Raw genomic sequence first — 23,814 nt, forward strand, 5'->3', positions numbered from 1 at the left:
GAATCCTTTGTTTCTTCTCTTCCTTGACCGGATCAAAGAGGCAACTCCAGGTCCAGGGCAGCTTGTGGTTGCCGGCCGACTCTCTCTCTCTCTGCCTCACCCACCGCGCTGCTCTACTGCTCTCTGCTCAACCTGATCTTACCTGGTGAATCGATCAGGATTGGATGGTTAGAAACTCTGTCTGCTCCATTAAATTGATTGTTTTGTTGCAACGATACGCAGATCGATGCTGCATGTCATTACTCAATTGTCGACAACCAAATGGCATCTCCATGGTCATCCGTCGCACCTCACTCCATGCATATCGTCGATGCCACCTAGCTACCTAGTACTACTACATTCTACTCCTATATATTTTTTCGCAACAAACCGGCATAGAACTACTTATTGCGTTAAAGAAAAAGTCCAAATTACTATCTTGAACTATTTCTGATGTCCGAATAACCTCTCGAAATTTTAAACTGTTTATTTAACCTCAAACTTTAAATACCGGATCATATAACCCCTGAAGTAGTTTGCAAGAACGGTTTTGATAATGTAGCAACCATGTCAGCCGATTTTTGCCACTTGGTTGCCATGTCATCTCTCTCTTTGATGGTGGGGCCGGGGGCCAGTGGCTAGGTCAAAAGACTTCATCGGTCGGTCTCCTGCCGACATGCGCGCATACCACAGCTTCGCACATCACCATCGACGAACGGCCATGTGGCACAGCCGGCCGAGGGCACCATCAACTGCAACACAAGATAGGGAACCTGACAGTGTGGGTTGCGTCCAACGAGCCCAACCGCCAACCGACGTCGATCGACCCAGCGCGGCAGAGCTCGGCTCACGCGGATGACCACACCAGCATCGGGCTGAAAGGGAACTAGCGCATGTGAAACGCTTATGGGTCACGTGAAGCTCACCGTGGCTTGAATCGGATAGGAGAGTATCAATGAGGCAGCACAACTGATTTGATGGCGAGGTGGCAGAGGAAGATGCCTGAGCTAAAAACGACGGTGGAATGCGACTCGGTTTGACGGGAACTCGCACGGAACTAGACGGAAATGCGTCGCGTGACCTCCCTCCCACCCTCTCGGAGCTCAGGCTAGGTGAATTTGTACTCAGGTGCGGCAAATTCGTTGGTGGCGTGGTGGATCTGCTCGGCGACACTCGGTTGCTGTGGATGAAAGTGCATCTAGGCCCCCTATGTGGGTTTTGGATAATTGATGACAAACGATTAAGGAACTAATGTGTTTATTGAAGTTATGAACATGTTGTTAGTTTCATTGGAGAAATTAAACGACGTTGGCATCCCTTAAAAAGAAAAGAGAAGCGGCATGTAGTTACTTATTAGGTTTAAATTGTTTTTATTCTTGAACTTGAGTTTAGTAATGTCATACTATCAAGAGGGATGCGTTTAGGCTGACTTGAAGATGTCTCAGTGCTCAAATGACTCTTTTAGATCAAATATGAGAGACACAATCAATCCACTGATTCTGGAAAGTTCTTAGTGTTTGTTTGCACCCGGAGTGTTCGGGCTGACCTATAGTCTCTGGGTTGCCGAAACCACCGGGTAAGGCTCCGGCCAAGGATGCTCGAGTAGAACCGGGTAAGACTATGTGTTCTTCGCTATTGTGAAGAGTACCACCATGAATTCAGTTTTTGCTGTGAATCACATTCTATATTCTATTCTTCCAGATAAAAATCTCTCTATGCGCATTTCTTGCTTAATCATGGATGATGATTTAGCATCAATGCAGTTTGGTTATAGTACATGATTGAATTAGTTAGGATGAAGCCTGAACCAGATGACAGTGAGATGATGATTAAAGATAATGTTTGAGTTGACATTGTGTTGAAATGCATGCGGCTGAGATGATGTTAATCATTTCATCCTTCTAGAAGACGGCGTTATCCAATGATGTCAATCATCTAGTCTTTCTGGAAGAGGGTATCTCCAATGATGTCAATCATCTTATATTTCTGGAGACATCATCAATGATGCCAATCATCTCGTCCTTCTAGAAGATCGCACGAGATACAATTAGGGATTGTGTATAGCTAGTTAGTTTTATGTTCTGAACAATATATGATGTGCTGAATAATGTGTGATGTCCTTATTATTTGTGATATGTAAATGCATGTAATGTTCTTTAATTTATATATCATGAAGTATGTATGATATATCATGAGGGCAATTAGGAAGTAAAATAGCTTCTCATAAGGGAAAAGGTCACACAAACGGTTTTTTTTAAAAAAAAATCAGTCTGTAAGACTTTATTAAGATGGGTTTCAACAAAAACCGTCTGTGACTTTCGCTACTCATACCCTTATTACTTACAGACGGTGTTTTTTTTAAAATTCATATGTGTGTAACTCTATTACAGATATAGTTGTGACCGTCTGTAGCAAGATCGATATCACAGGTACTTTTACTAAGATAAAACCCATAATCGTTTGTGATAGAATTTAAAATCCGTTTGTGATAATCTGTTCTGTGTAATGTATGGTACACCTTTTGATCAAGGACATATCTATTTCTCAAATAACTGAAATCGTCCAAAAAATACATTCACGATCCGATATCCTATGATCTAAACCTACTGGATCTCAGCAACCAATTAGTTTCATTTGTAAACCACATATTCTTCTCAATCCCTAAAAGGCATTAGTGGACTGTGGTGTCGTCAATAGGAGGAAGACTAGGCATGTTTAGTTGGTTGCCAAATATTGCTATGCTATTATGACAAACTAATAGAAAGGCCGGGCCGAAAGCTACGGCCTACGAGTCTTGGACATCCTTTTCTTTTTTATGCTAGCAGAGGAGTCTTGGACTGGCCCAGTTTGTGTGTTTGTGACCATTCTCTCCACCCTTGTTTGCGAATTACTCCAAGTTGACAGTTCGATGCATCTTCTTCTTCCTCTGTGGATACGCTTGGTTGCTCAAATTTGCATCAGTTTGTCCTGATAAATACATATAATCTATAAGAAAACATGCTGGTTGTTTACATCCAATATTTCAATTTGACCTGCGCGGATGCAAATATACGCCTTCAGTCTGACCCGGGGAAAGCTCGCATGACCCGAAGGATACATGTTTCTGCATCCAATCATACAGATGGGGTCACTTGTCAGTGTCATAAAATCATCTTTATACGAGTAATCAATTAAAATATCAAATCTTGTATCCATTTACGCAGACTCAGATTCGATCAACCAAACAGACACTTAAACCTGTCTGTACAAGCTCAACCAAATATATACTTTTTTTTTTCCAACAAATATAACTCCGCTTAATCAGATTATACGATACAGCTTATAAAACCCTATTCAAAGAAACAAACACACCCTTAGTGATCACTTAGTTGAATCGAAATGAAGCTTAGCGTTGCTTGATCAATTCTGGACTGGAAATATATGCACGCTGTCGCCTTATATAGAATTCTAATATGGGTGAAAATAAAACGAAAGCGACTTTGCACTAGGCCAAGATGTTTGTTTGTTTGGTAACTCCGTGGTTGACGACCTATGGAGTATTATTCTCCTATGGATTTCGCTTTCTAGCACGTGATCCATTGACCGCAAATGGATTATATATATATAGTTTCATTTCATTAACAAGGCACATTACATTAATATTAGCAGTGTTATCTTATGTGATTTCTTTTTTATGGCAACCTGAGGAAATAAATAATTAATGGTAAATAATGTCCTGGGCAGGTCATCAGAACCTAGGAAACTGATTAAGCAAACTAAGCATATATACCATAGTATGAATGACAGACAGGGACTTGATCGATCCAGCATGATCTCTTCTCTCTTTTCTTTTGGTCAAGACTGACTGCTTGACTTTTCTACCCTTCTTCTATCACCCGAGGCTGAGGGTTCCCTCACATTTCTTTCTTCTTGAGAAACTTACTTAATTTTAAAAGTTGTTTGTCTGTCAAACTCAAACCCTCCTTTCTTTCTTCTTCAGAAATTTAATTTAAAAATTGTTTATCCACTGCTTCGTCGAAGAGGTTAAGATTTTGAGTCTAGGTGAGGTGAGACCTAAGGGAAGCTCATGGGCAATGGTTGTATTAGCGGTGATGCAGCTGGAGCCACGAGTTAGATAGGAGGGCGGGTTATGGCAATGAGGAGCAATGGTTCCATAGGAGCCACATGTCAGGTAGGATAGCCGTGGTGGGGTGGTTCTAGTAGCGAGGGTAAAGTAAAGACAGTGGTTACGAAAAGATGACACGTATTTGGATGGAACCGTCGAACAAAATTTCTTTAGATTCACGTAGCTATCCAATAGTCACCCATAAGTAAAAGATAATATATAGCTTTATCTATCACATGCATATCGACATGGATGGTTATTGCATGGCGCGCGCTGATTGGCCAACGGAACAATGAGAGAGGGAGAGAGAGAGGGGTCAACGCTCGTGCGGTCCAAAAAGTCCCATTCCCGGCCATACTGTTGGACGGCGTCGCGTCGCATTTCCATGGATCTGTTGCCCACCATGCTGGGTCACACCAGCATCGCCGGTGGATTGCTCCCACCATTGGGACAAACGCCCTGCCGGGAGTCCGTTCTTCTCCCAAAATTCCTTAATCACATCTTGCTCCGTCAGTCGCTTCCGATTTGAAGATGTTAACACCCTCACCAAGACCCCCGGCAGCCGCTGGGGAGATGCTAGGCTGGATCTCGGTAAGCATCGGAGCCAGGGTCAGCCGGCGATTAACTCCAACGACCCCGTTACGAGCTCTCATCCTCTCTCCTGCTGTAACATTCACTTTCATGGCTGGCTGCTGTCGGATAATGAATATTGATCGGGCGACAGCCGTTGGAGGTCACCACCCACCGGCTTAGCCCAGTCCAGAGAACCCAGCCTCCTTGCGCCGGGCCGCCGGTGGCGACGGCAGGGAGCCACCGCTGAACGGACTCACGGAAGATCCGGGGGATCCAAAATCGCCTCCGCGATTGCCGCCTGTCAGTTACTTTTCTTGGCCTCTCCTCCGCGATTGTCTGTTTTTCGTAAAAAAAAAAAAGCTTTATTAACTATCATCCTAAGAGTTTATTCTGATCTCTACATAACATAAATGTACATAGCCAAAACCCAAGAAAAAGTAAAAGATGCAACTGAATTGAATCCAAATGAAGCTTAGCTTTGCATTTGCTTGATCAATTCTGGAACTGCAAATATATGCACGCCGTCACCTTATATAGAATTCTAATATGGGTGAAAATAAAACGAAAGCGACTTTGCATTAGGCCAATATGTTTGTTTGTTTGGTAACTCCGATCCTTGGTTGACGACCTCCGGTACAAATTACTACTATGCAGTATGATTTTCGCTTTCTAGCACGTGATCCATTATATTGACCGCAAATGAATTTTATATATATAGAAAAACTACTCTATATTTCTAGAGTACATACTCTATATTTCTAGAGTACGTACTCCTATTATGATATACCATATAAATAAACTGGGTATACTTCTTTATCACTATGAGTATACTTATATACTCATTCTAAGATACTCCAATATAAATTATATGAAAAAAATAGAAAATAAGTCCATCAATTTTATTAGATTTTGATAATACATTTGTATTGTATATAAAATGTAATACACTCAAAAAATATATGCAAATCACCTAAAAAATTACACATACCACTTGGATGATCTTATATACTCACATGCTTCATATAAATATCATTTATCATACGAGATACTCCATATATAATGAGATACGTATATGAGAGTACATACTCCGGAAATACCAAATATATATATATAGGACAATATGAGTTGTATGAAAAAAAATTCAATGTTAGCCTTTCATTTTTGCTATATACTCTTTTTTATACATAAAAGAAGTATATACGCAAATTATGATAAAAATTATGGAATTTCATAAAAATTTTCGTGGGATTTGTATTGTAGTATCTTATAATTACTAATGAAGTATATTTAAAGTGATAAAGAAGTATAACACACGTGTAAAAGTGGTATATGAGAGGTGGGAGTACATACACCCAGGAGTACATACTAGTTTTCCTATATATATATATATATGGTAGTGATATTTTACATCTATGATGTAGCATATTATTCTATATTTATGGAACAAAATTTCAATAGTAACTATTGAATCACGTTTTACTACTGAAATTTTATTCGGTAGTATTGAAATTTTGTTCGATAGATGTAGAATAATATGTTACACATAAGATGTAGAATAGCATTTATATATAGAGAGAGTGAACGGGTTTCATTTTATTAATAAGGCACATTAAATTAATATTAGCAGTATTATCTTATGTGATTTCTTTTTTATGGCAACCTGAAGAAATAATTAATGGTAAATAATGTCCTGGAGTGGACAGGTCATCAGAATCTAGGAAATTGATTAATCAGGCTAAGAATATATACTCCTGCCGTAATATGAATGACAGATAGGGACTTGATCGATAACCTCTTTTCTCTCTTTTCTTTTGGTCAAGATTGACTGCTTGATTTTTTACCCTTCTTCTATCACCCGAGGCTGAGTGTTCCCTCACATTTCTTTCTTCATCAGAAATTTAATTCTGAAAGTTGTTTGTCTGTCAAACTCAAACCCTCCTTTCTTTCTTTTTGAGAAATTTAATTTACAAATTGTTTACCCGTCGCCTGGCCAGAGAGGTTAAGGTTTGGAATCTAGTGGGGGTGGGACCTAAGAGTGGCTCGTGGGCAATGGTTATATTGAAGGTAAGGTGATACAGCCAGAGCCACAAGTTAGATAGGAGAGTGATGACTAGATGTGGCGATGAAGCAATAATAGTTCCGTATGAGTCACGGATCAGATAGGATGGTCGTGGTGACAATGTTGGTATCTATGGTAAAGTAAAAGTAATAGTTATAAAGTGACAGTTTGAAGCTATTAGAGATGAAGAAGGGTAAAAGGATGATGGTAGAGAAAAACAAACATAATAAGAGCCAGAGATCCATAGGAGAAGAAGATGACGGGTCGTTGGATGGAACCGTCAAAAAAAATTCTTTAGATAGTCACCCATAAGTAAAAGATAATATATAGCTTTATCTATCACATGCGTATCGACGTGGATGGTTATTGCATGGTGCGCGCTGATTGGCCAGCGGAACAATCAGAGAGAGAGAGAGAGATAGGAGTCAACGCTCGTGCGGTCCAAAAAGTCCGTGGATCCCGTCCGTCGCATCTTGCGCTGCAAGAACTAGCTAGTCCATATAACTGATGATCACCGGTGGAAAAAATGTTTCATTTTGACTAATCACAGGCCGTCCATTGTCTCTCTTTCGATGTTGATGTACCCAGTAATACTTATCTGGAGTAGTACGTATTGCATATTTGGAGTAGTACGTATTGTTATGTACATAGTGTAGGAACGTTATTTTTAAAATAGAAATTATCATACTGATAGAGTGATAAAAAGTGAAATATTTTAAAATAGAAATTGCAGTATGATGAAAGTAAATAATTTTGTTAATTTTTAATTTCAAATTTAGATATTTACTAATCATATTTAATATGGATTTTTTTATTTTAGCTATTTTTTAATTATATTTGATAGTAACTTTTTTTAATTTAAACCGTTAGATGTCCTAATAATAAGTGATTTGTATCATTTTTTAATTAATATGATAATTTTATGATATTAAGAGAGAATATGGTGACTTTTTAAAAATAATAATATAACAGATACTATGAGTTTTCAAAGAAAAGTTTCCTAGATGACGGAGGTACAGAGGAATTAATACCTAAGTAGTACGAAAGAGAAGAGTCGCAGTTGCATTTCGTCTTGGTCACCTCCGTCAACTCTACTAGTACTAGTAGCTTAGCAGTAGCAGATGATCTTCTGGTCGCCGCCGCAGTCGCATCTGCCCGCCTTCCCGGAACCTTCACTTCTTCCCCGCCGTCCTGCTCCCTCAAATTTTTGGCTTTGATTTCTTACCCACCCCATCCCCTCCCGTTCCTTCCATGTCTCACCCCCAGAAAACATCACCAGTAAAGTGATCACTCACACGCCACGCCAAAGATTCAATCTTTACCGTCGGCAAGCCATGGCCGCCACGCCGGAGGACTTCCTGGACCATATGGCCCCTCTCGCCGTCCCCGAGCCCTTCTCCCCCTCCGTCTTCCTCGACCTCCCACCGACGCCGCGCCCCGACGGCGAGGATCCGGCCTCCTCCGACGACCTCGTCCTCCCCTTCATCTCGCGCATGCTCATGGAGGAGGACATCGACGACAAGTTCTTCTACCAGTACCCCGACCACTCCGCGCTTCTGACCGCCCAGCAGCCATACACCCAGATCCTATCCGACGCCGCCACCGCCTCGTCCTCCTACGACTCAGCCACCACCAACACCGGCGGGAGCGGCAACTCCACCCTTTCGCCGTCCTTCGACACCCCTGCATCCGCCTCCGCCACCGCCACCACCACCGCCACCTGGCCCTACGATCCAATCGAGCTCTCCCAGCTGCTCCGCTCCCCGCCGTACTCCGACATGGGAGTGGGACTTGACGATTTCATCGCCGACGATGTCAGTGCCTTCTTGTTGCCGGAACAAGACGGCGTCAGCGCGGGATCCCAGCAGACTCCGCTGCCCTTCAAGAGCGCCGGCGCGGACCAGGCCAACGCGTTCTTGAATGGCGGCGGTGGGCGAGGCCAACGGCAACGCGCTTCCTTCGCCGTCCAGAACGACGGCGGCGCGGCCATCAAGAATTCGGGCTTCTTGTATGGCGCGGAGGAGGAGGAGGAGGAGTCAAAGACAAAGACAAAGACCACAACCTTGCCCGCTGCCGACGGGGACCACGCCGCACTGGCATCGGCTTTCTTCAGTGGCCAAAACGCGGGAAACATGGACATGCTCAACATGGCATTCCTCAAGGGCATGGAGGAGGCCAAGAAGTTCTTGCCCACCACCAACAGCCTCTTCATCGACCTTGAGGACACCTCCGTGGAGTCCTTGTCCAGAGACAAGAAACCGCCGAGTGGCTTCGCTGCCGGCCAAGTGAAGAAGGAGGAGGAGGTGGTGGATGATGGAATTCTAATGTTTGGAGGAAGCAGTAATGGCAGGGGCCGCAAGAACCGGCGCCACGAAGAGGACTTGGAGGCGGAGACAGGCAGAAACAGCAAGCTGATGATGCCGGAACAGGAGGAAAATGGTGCCCGGGAGATGTACCAGGAAATAATGTCCTGCGATTACGAGGAGTTCATCAAGCGCATGCAGGACCTGCGCATGGCCATGGATAGTGAGTCCGAGAAGAGCAGCAGGAGGGGTGGCGGGAAGGCAGCACGGCGAAGGCATGAGGTTGTTGACCTGCGCACCATGCTCGTCCATTGCGCACAGGCAGTGGCCACGGGTGACGGCCGAAGTGCGAACGAGCTGCTAAAGCAGATCAAGCAGCACTCCTCGCTGAGAGGAGACGCTACGCAGAGGCTGGCACATTGTTTCGCCGAGGGACTGGAGGCGCGACTTGCAGGCACAGGGAGCCAGGTGTACCAGTCGCTCATGGCAAAACGCACCTCGGTTGTGGACTTCCTCAAGGCGCACAAGCTGTTCATGGCAGCCAGCTGCTTCAACAAGGTGAAATTCACCTTCTCCAACATGACAATCCTCAATGCTATGGCAGGGAGGAGCAAGTTGCACGTCGTGGACTATGGTGTGCAGCATGGATTCCAGTGGCCAGGTTTGCTCCATTTCTTGGCAAAGAGGGAAGGCGGACCGCCATCGGTGAGGTTCACCGGCATTGACCAACCGCAGCCCGGGTTCCGGCCAGCCTACCAGATCGAGAAAACAGGTGACCGCCTCAGCAACTGTGCTCGCCAGTTTGGTGTTCCATTCAAGTTCCGCGGCATCGCAGCAAAGTGGGAGACGGTCTGTGCTGAGGACCTCGACATCGATCCGGATGAGGTGCTTGTTGTCAACTGCGAGTGCTTCTTCGACAAACTGATGGACGAGAGCGTTCTGGTGGACAGCCCAAGCCCCAGAGACATGGTCCTCAACAACATCCGGGAGATGCGCCCCAACGTATTCATCCATTGTGTGGTGAATGGCACATATGGCGCGCCCTTCTTTTTGACACGGTTCCGGGAGGCGCTCTTCTTTTACTCGGCTCATTTTGACATGCTTGATGCGACCATCCCCCGGGACAACGACGAACGGCTGCTCATCGAGCGGGATATCTTAGGCCGCTCTGCCCTGAATGTTATCGCCTGTGAGGGTGCAGACCGGGTGGAACGCCCTGAGACTTACAAGCAATGGCAGGTGCGGAACCACCGGGCCGGACTCCGGCAGCTGCCATTGAGTCCAGACGTCGTCATGCTTGTGAGGGACAAGGTCAAGACGCACTACCACAAGGACTTCCTCGTCGATGAGGATCACCGTTGGTTGCTGCAGGGATGGAAGGGGCGGGTGCTCTATGCCATGTCCACATGGGTTGCTGAGGACAATAACCCCAGCTTTTAGCTGCTTCCTTTGCCTAATCTCGGGATCCGGCTATAGTGAAAATATTGGAATTTGATAGACGGTCTATGTTTAAATTTTGCCACAGAAACTATGTGCCAGCAGCTCTGGTTCACTGGACTTCCCTTTCTAGAGGGTTCGAGTGCTTAAACTTGTAATGTAGAAATAAGCAGATGCTTAGAGCTACATAGGCTTCAGATATAGTTATGGACATGTTGCAGAGCTGTGATATGTACAACAAAACTATGAACCCTGCTGCTGACAATCAATTTTGTGGTTCAGATGCTTGACGTTTCATGTGTTGAAGGTATATGACTTGTGAAGTTCTGTTTCTGTTGTCGCGTCAGATTGTTACCGGTTATTAAACATGTTTCCCTTGCGTCATGGGAAGAGTAAACAGATGCGTGATTAAGCATTAAAGTGGCACCGGTTATTCAGAGTATTTGATTTCTGCAGCTTCATGCTTTTTCTTTGGTGATATTAGTTTCTTACAGGCTTCAGTTTCCCAGTCAGTTTCTATTGAGCATTTTCCATCATTGTCTCATTCAGACAAGTAGAGCTAAAAGAGGTCACCAGATTCAAGATTAACTGGTGTTTCTGCAATTTGGGAAGACTTGATGGCTGGCATCTGCTTGATGATGCATAATACCTTGTGGCCTCTGTAAGTTTAGAGTGATCCTTTATCATATATGGGAAGGCCTAGCCTTCGCAGATTGTGATTGTGCTGTGTTCTAGGTCTCGGCTTGAACTTCTTGCTAGTAGGCGCCCTAATCACCCTCCCAGTCATCACGGCAGGGAGGAACAGAGGAGATAGATCAGATAGAGAGAGGTAGTCAGCAGGAGGGAGGAGCAGACATGAGGGAGAGGGAGCAGAACAACAGAGAAGAGACTTCTTATTCCATTAATTCCTAATAGAGGCTATTGCCAACTATATATAGCTGGTCAGCTGATAGAATCTTAAACCAACTCCAACTAACATATCAAATCGACTCGAACAACCTTAACTAATAGGTAAACTGATTTGTACTTATCTAAATCGAATTGGACTCCATCTAAACAATTGAATTGAGCTCTATCTAAACAAATCGAATTGAAAACTCTACCTTATCTGTCGTCCATAACATAATTCCCTCCCTCAGCAAACAGCTTGTCCTCGAGCTGACACTCAAGGAGGCAAGCTTGAATTCCGCCATCAGCCAACGTCATCTGGCGTGCCATCTTCATCGCAATCAGTCACCTCAATGTAGAAGGGACGTTGACAATGGTGTCTGCGCACATACTGCTCATCGCAGTTGTAACACAGCACTTGCTACCGTCATTCAACCAATTAAGCCGGGGACAGGAGACGTGTCATGGTTGCTCCAGTGATTGGTGCCTGCGCTTTAGCTGGTTCTAGCACCATTAAACTTGGCGTCGACTGCCGTCCTATTGTGTGTGCTGACAGACACCCTGTCGTAGCTGAGCATCCGTAGCCTGCGCTCGGTGTTCATATGCGTGCGCCAAACTCATCGCCACCTGGAGGTCCTTTGGGTACTGAAGCTCGACGTCGATGCCAACGTGATTTGGCAACCCCTAGTAAACAACTATACTTGTTGTGCTAGTGAGAGGGGATCGGGTCTGCACAACACAGGAGCGAGACGACAACGACGGCACATGGTGGCACCAGTGCCGTGGGTGGGGTTATGAAAACAGAGCGGTTAGCGCAGTGATGAGAGAGTTGCCGGAGATGATGGGAGGCCGCCGGGACGAGGGAGAATAGAAAGAGTGTGCGCCTTGGTTAGTGGATGAAGAAAGCACGAGATCTGTTGGATCAAGATCTAATGGGTTAGATTCATCGACTGAAAAAAAAAACCGACACCTGAAATATGGCATTTCTTTTGCTTTTGCTGTCTTCCTCTCCATCTAGTCATCGAAACTGATTCCTCTTACGTGAACAAAAAAAATACTATCACTAACATATATATCATTCGCATCTAAACCTACGTATCAGCGAGCACTGCGCTCTGACGTTACGTCACACGAGCCCGTCCCCTCTCATCTGGTCGCCGCCTCCGCCGCCGCATTTGTTTGCATCAGGTCGCGTTCCGGAACCTTCCCTTCTTGACTTCTTCCCCTCCCTTCTCGTGCCCGGCGTCCATGTCTCCCCTTCCTCCCCCATTGCGATCACATTCCCCATGTCTCCCTCGACACAATAATCGTACCCATTCGCCATCACAAAGCTTCGATTTTTACCGCCGTCGCCGACCATGGCCGCCACGCCGGAGGAGTTCCTGGGTCAGGAAGACTTCCTAGTTGTCGCTGACCCCGAGCCCTTCTCCCCCTCCGTCTTCCTCGACCTCCCACCGACGCCGCGCCCCGACGGCGGCCCCAGTGGCGAGGATCTTGCCTCGTCGGACGACCTCGTCCTCCCCTTCATCTCGCGCATGCTCATGGAAGAGGACATCGACGACAAGTTCTTCTACCAGTACCCCGACCACCCCGCGCTCCTCACCGCCCAGGAGCCCTTCGCCAAGATCCTCTCCGACGCCGCCACCACCACCTCCTCCGGCTCAGATTCCGCCACCAGCAACACGGACGGAAGCGGCAACCCCACCCTATCGCCGTCCTCCGCTGCCGACGCCACCTGGCAGTACGATCCAATCGAGCTCTCCCAGCTGCTCCAGTCCCCGCCGTACCCCGACATGGGACTGGACGACCTTACCACCGACGATGTCAACGCCTTCTTCATGCCCACACAAGATGGCGCCAGCGCCGGAGTCCAGAAGAGGCCGGCGCAATTAGGGAACGCCGGTGACGCCAACGCGTTCGTTGCTGGTTACTTCGACGGTAGCACCGGCGTCCAGAGTTCGGGGTTCTGTGGCGCGGAGGAGGATGATACAAAGACAACGATGACCACCTTGCCTGCTGGCGACGGGGACCACTGCGCGCTGGCCTCGGCCTTCTTCAGTGGCGAGAATGGAGACATGCTCAACCTGTCATTCCTCAAGGGCATGGAGGAGGCCAAGAAGTTCTTGCCCACTAACAACAGCCTCCTCATCGACCTTGAGCTTGAGGACACCTCCGGGGAGCACCTGCTCAGAGACAGCAAGCTGTCGCGTGGCTTTGCTACCGGCCAAGTGAAGAAGGATGGTATGCCAATGTTACAAGGAAGTGGTAATGGCAGGGGCGGCAAGAACCAGCATAGTGGGGATGATGACTTGGAGACCGAGACGGGCAGGAACAGCAAGCTGATGGTGCCTGAGCCGGAAGAAACTGGCAAGATGGTCGATGAAACAATTCTCAATGTATACGACCTGTGCCACAGTCAAATGCAGGGCCTGCGCATCACTATGAGCAGCGAGGCTGAGAAAAACATGAGGAAGTCAGGACAGGGAAGGCGGAGCACCAATGAGGTGGTGGATTTGCACACCTTGCTCATCTACTGTGCACGGACTGTGGCCATGGACGACCGACGGAGTGCGATCGAACTGCTTAGGCAGATCAAGCAGCACTCCTCGCCAAGCGGAGACGGCACACAAAGGGTAGCTCATTGTTTTGCTGAGGGACTGGAGGCAAGGCTGGCAGGCACGGGGAGCCATGTGTACAAGTCACTCATGGCAAAGCGCACCTCGGACATGGAGTTCCTCAAAGCCTACCATCTGTACCTGGCAGCTAGCTGCTTCAAGACGATGGCGTTCAAGTTCTCCAACACGATCATCCGCAAGGCCGTTGCTGGGAGGAAGAAGGTGCACATTGTGGATTACGGCATCAATTACGGGTTCCAGTGGCCAAACTTGTTGCGCTCGTTGGCTACTTGGGAGGGCGGACCACCGGAGGTGAGGATCACCGGCATTGACCTCCCCCAGCCCGGGTTCCGCCCAGCTGCTCGGATTGAGGAGACAGGTCGCCGGCTCAGCGATTGTGCCCGCCAGTTTGGCGTGCCATTCAAGTTCCACAGCATCGCAGCAAAGTGGGAGACGGTTCATGTTGATGATCTGAACATTGACCCCGATGAGGTACTAATCGTCAACAGTGTTGTCCAATTTGGAAATTTGATGGACGAGGGCGTGGACATATACAGCCCGAGCCCCAGGGATGTGGTCCTCAGCAACATCCGGAAGATGCGACCAGATGTGTTCATTCTTTTTGTCATGAACGGCTCACATAACGCGCCACTCTTTGTAACACGGTTCCGGGAGGCACTGTTCCATTACTCGGCAATGTTTGATATGCTGGATGCCACAGCCCCACGGGACAATGGCCCGCGCTTGCTGGTTGAGCGGGACCTCTTTGGGCGGTGTGCCCTGAATGTCATCGCTTGTGAGGGCTTGGACAGGGTAGAGCGCCCCGAGACATATAAGCAGTGGCAGGTGCGGAACCATCGGGCAGGACTGAAGAAGCTGCCGTTGGATCCAGATATTGTTACAGCCGTCAGGGAGCATGTCAAGAGCTGCTACCACAAGGACTTCGTCATTGATGTGGATCTCCAGTGGCTCTTGGAAGGGTGGAAGGGGCGCATATTTTATGCCATGTCGACATGGGTTGCAGATGATGCTATCTCATCATTTTAGCTGCGTTTTCTTATCCATTCTGGATATAGCTATTGATAATGGCAGGCATATATATATGTTTCTGCGTTGCCAGTGAACATCAAACACTGCTAAGCAGCTGTGATTCAGCGAACTTCATTTCAAGATGGCTTGTTGGACTAGAGATGAAACTTGTAAGATAGAAATAAGTTGAGAAATAATAATGTCTTTTGTAATGTAAAATTAGATGTTTATATAGGTGATCTTGTTGCTCCTTAGAGCTATCATAGGATCTTAGCTATAGTTCCTGGCGTGTTGACGCAGAACTTTTGTTAATGTACGACAAACCGAATATCCCTGCTATATTGTTATTCTGTATCTCGCAAGCAATTTTACAGACTACTTGTTCAACCTTCTGTTGTGCCGTCAGATTTTTGGCTCTCCCCTTTTATCTGGGAAGAGTACAGATGCATTATTAAGCATTAAAGTTGTGCCGTCAGATATTATAATGGATCTCTGCTCTTGCGTTTCGTCTTCCTTGGTCTCCTTCGTCCACTGTAGTGCTGCAGAAGATGCCAGAGAGGCCGTCACTCTCATCTGGTTTGGTCATCGAGGTCGAGGTCGCAGTCGCATCTGGTTGCCTTCCCGGAACCTTCTTCTTCGCATGTTCGCCTCCCGTCCCGCCCTGGCGTCCAGCTCCCTCTAGTAGAATTTTAAAAGCTCGACCAAAGCTTTGATTTTTATGCACCCACGCCTCCCGCCACGCAACATCACCACCACCACCAGTGAGCACCTGTAGTCGGACTCATTCGCCAGCCGGCCCAGCCCAAAGCTTCCATTTTTATCGCCGGCCGGCCAGCCATGTCCGCCATGCCGGAGGAGTTCCTGGGGCAGGGAGGCTTCCGTGATGACCCCGAGCCCTTCTCCCCCTCCGTCTTCCTCGACCTTCCCCCGACGCCCCGCCCCGATGGCGAGGGCCTGGCCTCGTCGGAAGACCTCGTCCTCCCCTTCATCTCGCGCATGCTCATGGAGGAGGACATCGACGACAAGTTCTTCTACCAGTACCCCGACCACCCCGCGCTCCTCACCTCCCAGGAGCCCTTCGCCAAGATCCTCTCCGACGCCACCACCACCACCTCCTCCTCCTCCGGCTCCGATTCCGCCACCACCAACACTGCCGACGGAAGCGGCGCCTTCACCCTCTCGCCGTCCTCCTCCGACGCCCCCGCATTCGCCAACGCCACCTGGCCCTACGACCCAGCCGAGCTCTCCCAACTGCTCCTGTCGACGCCTTCTTCTTGCCCGGACATGGGAGTCGGAGTCGGACTCGACGGCTTCACAGCCGACGATGTCTACGCCTTCTTCTTGCCCGGACAAGACGGCGCCAGCGCGGGATTCCATCAGAGTGCGCACGAGGCCAGCGCGTTCTTGAATGGAGGCGGCGCGGCCATCCAGAGTTCAGGGTTGTTGGATGGCACGGAGGAGACAAGTACAACGATCACCACCGGCACCGTGCCTGCTGGAGATACCTTCTTGAGTGGCCAGAACAGGGTAGACATGGACATGCTCAACCTGGCGTTCCTCAAGGGCATGGAAGAGGCCAAGAAATTGTTGCCCACCAACGACAGCCTCCTCATCGACGTCGAGGCCACCTCCGGAGAGCACCAGCTGCTTAGAGACGGCAAGTTGTTTCGAGGTCAAGTGAAGGAGGATGATGGAGTGTCAATGTTTCAAGGAAGTGCTCATGGCAAGAAGCGGCATAATTGGGATGACTTGGAGGCCGAGGAGGGCAGGAACAGCAAGGTGATGGTGCCCGAGCCGGAGGAAAGTGGCGAGGTGGTCGACAAGATGATCATCCATGGGCACGCCATGTGTCTCGACAAAATGAAGGGCCTGTGCGTCACTACCGGCAGCGAGGCCGAGAAGAAGAAGAGCAGGAAGGGGAATGGGAAGTCGGCGCAGGGAAGGCAGGGCTCGAACGAGGCGGTGGACTTGCGCGCATTGCTTATCCACTGCGCGCAGGCTGTGTCCATGGACGACCGCCAGAGCGCGGCCGAGCTGCTTTGGCGGATCAAGAAGCACTCCTCGCCGAGGGGAGACGGCACACAGAGGCTGGCACATTGTTTCGCCGAGGGACTGGAGGCGCGGCTGGCAGGCACGGGGAGTCAGGTGTACAGGTCTCTCGTGACGAAGCGCACCTCCGTCGTGGAGTTCCTCAAAGCCTACCAGCTGTGTCTGGCGGCTTGCTGCTTCGAGATGACGGCGTTCAGGTTCTCCAACACGACCATCTGCAAGGCGATCGCTGGGAGGAAGAAGGTGCACATCGTGGATTACGGCATTGGTTACGGGTTACAGTGGCCAAGTTTGCTGGCCTTTTTTGCTACTACTTGGGAGGGCGGACCGCCGGAGGTGAGGATCACCGGCATTGACCTCCCTCAGCCTGGGTTCCGCCCAGCTGCTCGGATTGAGGAGACAGGGCGCCGGCTCAGCAACTGCGCCCGCCAACTCGGCGCGCCATTCAAGTTCCACAGCATCGCGGCGAAGTGGGATCATGTTCGTGCAGATGATCTGCATATTGACCCCGATGAGGTGCTCATCGTCAATACTATCACCCAGTTTGGAAGTTTGATGGACGAGGGCGTCGACATCTATAGGCCGAGCCCCAGGGACGTGGTCCTCAGCAACATCCGGAAGATGCGGCCAGATGTGTTCATCCTCTGCGTCGTGAATGGCTCATATAGCGCGCCATTCTTCGTAACACGGTTCCGGGAGGCACTGCTCCATTACTCGGCAATGTTTGACATGCTAGATGCTACGGCCCCACGGGAGAGCGACCAGCGCTTGCTGTTTGAGCGCGACATCATCGGCCGGTCTGCCCTGAATGTCATCGCTTGCGAGGGCTCCGACAGGGCGGAGCGCCCCGAGGCATACAAGCAATGGCAGGTGCGGAACCACCGGGCCGGACTCCGGCAGCTGCCATTGTATCCGGATATCGTTAAGATCCTCAGGGAGAAAGTCAAGAACCAGTACCACAAGGACTTTGTCATCGACGTGGATCGCCAATGGTTCCTGCAAGGCTGGAAGGGCCGCATACTCTATGCCATGTCCACATGGGTCGCAGATGAAGCTATCTCAGATTAGAATCGTAGCTGCTTTTCTTCATGCATCCATTCTGGATACAGATGTTGATGATGGTAACTGCACAGTAATTCGGTGGAATTTGGTAGGAACCGGTCGAATTTTGTTAATTTTTTTATTTTTTTAATTTTAAATTTAAGTTTGGTCGGTAACTTAAGTAATCGTGATAAACGAGCGGTTACCGACAATATTAGTAACCATGCCTCAACCCGGTGGTAGACTGTTGCCCCTGTCCAGTGCTGGATCTTCAGATGATGCTTCTGACTCTTATGGACGGTGCTCGAGCGTTGAAGCCTGCAATCTGGAGTTGTCTGTTTCTTTCTTTACATTTTCTTGGCCCTGTTTTTGGTTATGCTGGGTAGTGATGGTTTAGGTCTTTCTTTGTTCGACCTTCTGTTGTTTCTTTTATCATGGACAATCTCTGCTTCGGATGTAACTCAGACTTAATTCCGTTAGTTTCTAATGGAAAAGGGGTATCCCCGTGTTCGAAAAAATAGGCTAGGAATATGTGGAGACATAATAAGGTCTTGTAAAATTAGATGCTTAATTACGTGCTCTTGTTGCTGCTTAGAGATACATAGGATCTTAGATATAGTTCTGGTCATGTTGATGCAGAACTTGTTCATGTACAAGTACAACAAACTGAAGATCCTTAATTTTTTGTTCCTAGTATATATGGCTATCAGGCTGTGTGTCCTTCCGTAGCTGACAATAAAATTATGGACTACTTGTTTGACTTTTCATGTGTTGAGGTATCTGTCATCTGAAGTTCACTTTCTGTTGTGACATTTCATTGCTTCTGGAAAGAGTAAACATATGTGTGATTAAGCATTAAAGTTACCCAGTATTTGATTTCTGCATTATCTTTTTTTTTTTATTGCTTGAGATGCAAAATTGAAGATGTTATATCTTCCCCCAGTTTCTTGCAGGTTTCAAATTTACCGGGACGAGTACTATTTTCTTTTTTTATCAAAAGTATTTGATTTTTTTTCCGACCCTTCCAGGTGATTTCCAATGAACATTTTTCTTTATTTTTGCATTCAGATAGGTACAACAACAAGAGGTGGCCAGATTCAAGATTAAGTGGTGTTTATGGTATTTGGAAAGTGTTGATGGGTGACATCTGCTAGATGATACATAGTGAAAGAATTGAGAAAGAGAGAGAAGGGAGAGCAATACCACATACAGCCAAAGGTGCCGCAGGGTGCCATATATTGATTCTCACGGGATTAGTTTCCTAATTACAGGATATTGGTTTCCTAAATATGGGATTATTATGAAGGAGTAGTTTAAGGAAAGAAATTCCAACAATTAAAACACGCTAACACAACGCCAAGAATAGACCGAAAATCAAGAAAAGGCTTGGTCAGCAACCCCTTGGTCATGATGTTGGTGCACTGCATGTTGGATGGGACATGGTGAACATGCACATAGCTGAGAGAGACCTTTTTCTTGATAAAATGAATGTCAATCTCAATGTGCTTCGTTCGACGATGTTGAACAGGGTTGGCTGACATGTAGACAGCACTGACGCTGTCACAGTAGACAACAGTGGTAGACTGCAATGGCAAGTGAAGTTCTTGGAGAAGCTGACGTATCCAGTAACACTCTACAATGGCATAAGAAACAACCCGATACTCTGCCTCAGCACTGGAGCGGGAGACTATTTAGCCGCCACTATTTCCTTCCTTGATGGTGCTCACCTTTCCTTTTCTCCTGCGGTAAGTAATACCGCACATAATATCTCTCCCCTCCTTCAGAAACAGCTCGTCCTCGAGCTAAAACGCAGCTCAATCGCCCTTGGTAGTCCAGTCATAGTCGTCGTACTCGATGAAAAATAGGTGGGCACAACGATGACCACGAACAAATTTGTCCACAATTAAAGCAAAGCCCCTAACGGTGATGTTTGGCCATCTCTGACGATGTTAGACACTGAACTTGGTGGTTGGCAGATGTGCCGAATGGTGTATTGGGTGGTGTGGTTGCTGCCGAACATGTCGTGAGCGTAGGTGTCGGTGGCGAGGTGCCGCTGAAATGTGACAGACGCGTCGCGTTCTTCTCATATGTGCACGCAAGGCTCATTGCCTCCTCCAGTTCGGGTCTTGAAGCTCAACGTCCACCCGGAGGCCTTCTGCGAGGCTAGAGGTGAAGAGCTACCTCTCCTGGCGCTCAGTCATGGGGTTAGCCTAGTTAAGCAACGCCAAGAATTATCTTTGATAGTCCTCCACTGTGCCTGTTTGTCGAAGATGACAAAGTTTGCCCAGCAGGTTGCTTCAAATTGGGGGCTCGGAGCGAATGTTGCATAGGTCTTGAACTCATTCCAGGGTGGCTCGTCGCGGCTACGTTCTTGGTGGAAGTACTAATTATGCACATTGCCATCCATATGATACAATGCCAGCTGGACCTTGTGCTGCTCCTCGTAAAAAAATTATTCGCACCTGGTAAACCACGGCAGGGGTCATACTTGCCATCATAGCACGTGAACTCTAATTTGAAGAAGCGCGGCACTGCTCCTGTGTTACTGTCGCCTGTGTCCTGCCTGGTGTCGGTCCTGTGCCGACCACCGCCGATGGACAGTGCTGGGGTAGTGACGGGTGGTGGAGCAGGTTGCTTGCCGTCACCTTGCAAGATGTCGGCGTCGCCCAGTATGAGGAACGTCGATTAAGACAGGGACGATGGATTGTCCAGCTTGGGTTGGGAGTGGTCTGCTGCTGCTGAGACAGAATCAACCGTGATCGGAGCATTATCCACGCCCTTGAGGTTTTCCATAGCCATCATGCGATCCATGAGGCCTGTCACTGCACGCGTAACTTCAGACAACGCATTCTGGGAAACAGCGCTGTTGTAGAGTCAGTGCTTCTTTGCCTCTAGAGTAACCAGGTGTATTATAGAGTAGTGAATTTGCTTCTCTCATCTTTCTTTCTTGTATATGGTGCCGATTGCCAGTCAGTCCTGAAACTATTTTGATAATTCTAATACAAACTTGCAGTGAGCAACATAAAATGTGCCAATTAAATGTGTCCAATTGGTGAGATGCTTATTGCTTGTACTGAATTGCTTTTTCTTCATCTATACTTCAGGTCATGGATTCATAGAGTTGAGTGTTATGTCTACTTGCCGGTTCAGGTGCTGCTGGATCTGTTTTGGCACTTGCTATAGATGAATGAGCACTGAACTTTGAAGGTACCAAAATGACTATATAATCTATACAAACTAAATCACACTAAAAAATTATAATATTATGTTTGAGAAGAAAAGCCACTTCTTTGTATGTAACAGTATTACATTTCTTGTGTTAGTAAAAGTTGCAAAATGCCAAAATGACATTCTGGCAAAAATATTTATTAGGACGGTTGTCTTTTACTAGTCTGTAAAGCTTATTAAAATATGCACAGCAGTATCTTCTTGCTTTATCATTTCCAATAGGTCAAAGAAGTGTTATCTTTGTTTGCTCTGTGCAGTAGTTAGCCATTGTCTCCATTATCCAAGCAACATTGGGATCATCATCGAACACTTGCACTCCTGATCACAGGTCATTGGAATCATCTTGCACTAGCATACACATCGGCAAGGTTTATGTTTCTCATGATGATATATGACCAACAGCTACCACGCCACACTGACACCACTGATCACCATGGCCACCACACCAGAGGAATTCTTTGCGGAGGGCCTCCTGGGCTCTGCACCGCCATCTCCATCTGTCTTTCTCGATCTTCCCCCGACGCCTGATGGTGGCAGTGATGGCCTGCTCTCCTCTGATGGTCTGGTGCCACCCTACATCTTGCACATGCTCATGGAGGACGACGTTGACGACAAGCTTTCGTACCAGTACTCTGATCACCCTGCACTACTCCAAGTGCAGCAGCCCTTTGCCCAAATCCTCTCCTCCCCTTCATTCAGCACCAGCAATGACAAGATGGCTTCCAAGGGTGCGGATGCGGATGCAGTGGGGGCATTCTTGAAGGGCATGGAAGAGGCCAGCGGGTTCTTGCCCAGAAAGAACGTGTTGGAAGAGTATGTGCTGGTGGATCAAAGCAGTAACCACAGGAGGCTCAAGAAGAGGCATAACAGGGAGGGACATCTTGAAGAGGAGGAGGTAGGCAGGCCCAGCAAAGCTGTGATGATGGTGGTGGAGCCGGAGCAGATTGGCGCTCGTGAGATGTTCAACGAAATGACGCTGAATGGGTTATACGAGACAAGCATCAGAGACATGGAGAAGCTGCAGATCACCGTGGCCAATGAGGCGGAGAAGAAGAGGAAGAGTGGTAGCAAGGCGGTGCGTGATGTGGTGGATCTACGCACCATGTTGATTTTTTGTGCGCAGGCGGTGGCCGCCAACAATCACACGAGTGCAAGAGAGATGCTGAAGCAGATCAAACAGCACGCATCGGCAACAGGGGATGCCACACAGAGGTTAGCTCAATGCTTCGCCAAGGGCTTGGAAGCACGGCTAGCAGGCACCGGGAGCCAGCTTCGGCAGTTGCTCATGGCGGAGCGCCTCTCAGTCGTGGAGTTCCTCAAGGCCTACAAGCTGTACATGGCAGCCTCCTGCTTCGACAAGGCGGCGCTCATTTTTAGCATTATGACCATTGAGCAGGCCATGATCGGGAAGAGTAAGGTGCACTTTGTGGATTATGGCTTGAATTATGGGTTGCACTGCGCAGGGTTGCTACGCTGGCTGGCAAATAGGGAAGGTGGCCCGCCAGAGGTGAAGATCACCGCTGTAGGCCACCCCCAGCCCAGGTCCTGTTCAGCTGAGCCAACTGAGGAGACAGGGCGCCGGCTTAGCAAGTGTGCCCATGCGTTTGGTGTCCCATTCAAATTCCATGCCATCACGGCGAAGTGGGAGGCAGTTTGCATCGATGACTTGAACACAGACGCCGATGAGGTGCTCGTCGTGAACGATCTCTTCAATTTCACTACCTTGATGGACGAGAGCATCTTCTTTGATAACCCAAACCCCAGGGATACTGTCCTCAAGAACATCAGCAAGATGCGTCCAGATGTCTTCATCCAGAGCATCGTGAATTGCTCGTATGGTGCGTCCTTCTTGACACGGTTCCGGGAGGCGCTGTTCTATCACACGGCAATGTTTGACATGTTTGATGCAACCACCCCACGGGAGAGTGAGCCACGGCTGTTGCTGGAGCAGGGCTTGTTTGGCGGTTGTGCGCTGAATGCAATCGCCTGCGAGGGTGTGGACCTGATGGACCGCCCCGAGAAGTACAGGCAGTGGCAGGTGAGAAACCTACGGGCCGGCCTGAGGCAGCTGCCATTGAATCCAAACATTGTCAAGGTAGTGAGGGACAAGGTCAGGGCGTGTCACCACAAGGACTTTTTGCTCAGCAAGGAAGACCAATGGCTACTACAGGGGTGGATGGGGCGCATCCTCTTTGCCCACTCAACATGGGTGGCCCAAGATGCTTCCTCTGAGTGACTTAGCTTCTTTTTCTTTTCCATTCTGCCGCCTGTTTCTGTAGGATCATCAGTGGCTGCTGCAGGATTACAAGATATGTTTGGCAGAGGACACTAGATCCAACTATTAGCTTTTTTTTCTGCTGCATTGAAACAGATAAGAGTTGTCACTTGCCAGTGCTGAAATCACTTGTTATCCGTCCCAAAAAAGAGGAAGAATTTGAACTTCCGAGGTCCATCCATAGTGCTGACTACTGACTGAACATCCACCCGTAGATAAAAGACTTATTGACT

The 23,814-nt window shown here is 48.0% G+C and overlaps 4 protein-coding genes across 4 annotated transcripts; all 4 read left to right on the forward strand.

Moving 5' to 3' along the window:
* The first annotated feature begins 7,796 nt into the window (after positions 1 to 7,796).
* Positions 7,797 to 10,746, forward strand: LOC133886830 (scarecrow-like protein 34). Its single transcript, XM_062326699.1, has one exon. It carries the CDS (start codon positions 8,051 to 8,053, stop codon positions 10,457 to 10,459), a length of 2,409 nt encoding a protein of 802 aa, XP_062182683.1. The 5' UTR covers positions 7,797 to 8,050; the 3' UTR covers positions 10,460 to 10,746.
* A 1,828-nt stretch (positions 10,747 to 12,574) lies between these two features.
* On the forward strand, positions 12,575 to 15,340 carry LOC133887270 (scarecrow-like protein 34). Its single transcript, XM_062327209.1, has one exon. It carries the CDS (start codon positions 12,703 to 12,705, stop codon positions 15,004 to 15,006), a length of 2,304 nt encoding a protein of 767 aa, XP_062183193.1. The 5' UTR covers positions 12,575 to 12,702; the 3' UTR covers positions 15,007 to 15,340.
* Positions 15,341 to 15,709: 369 nt separating this feature from the next.
* LOC133887271 (scarecrow-like protein 9) lies at positions 15,710 to 18,903 on the forward strand. Its single transcript, XM_062327210.1, has one exon. The coding sequence runs from the start codon at positions 15,826 to 15,828 to the stop codon at positions 18,103 to 18,105; it is 2,280 nt and encodes a 759-aa protein (XP_062183194.1). The 5' UTR covers positions 15,710 to 15,825; the 3' UTR covers positions 18,106 to 18,903.
* Positions 18,904 to 22,060: 3,157 nt separating this feature from the next.
* Positions 22,061 to 23,542, forward strand: LOC133886557 (scarecrow-like protein 9). Its single transcript, XM_062326224.1, has one exon. The coding sequence runs from the start codon at positions 22,073 to 22,075 to the stop codon at positions 23,540 to 23,542; it is 1,470 nt and encodes a 489-aa protein (XP_062182208.1). The 5' UTR covers positions 22,061 to 22,072.
* The last annotated feature ends 272 nt before the right edge of the window (positions 23,543 to 23,814 follow it).

This window comes from Phragmites australis, chromosome 12, assembly GCF_958298935.1.
Source record: "Phragmites australis chromosome 12, lpPhrAust1.1, whole genome shotgun sequence".
NCBI classification, from domain to species: Eukaryota; Viridiplantae; Streptophyta; class Magnoliopsida; order Poales; family Poaceae; genus Phragmites; species Phragmites australis.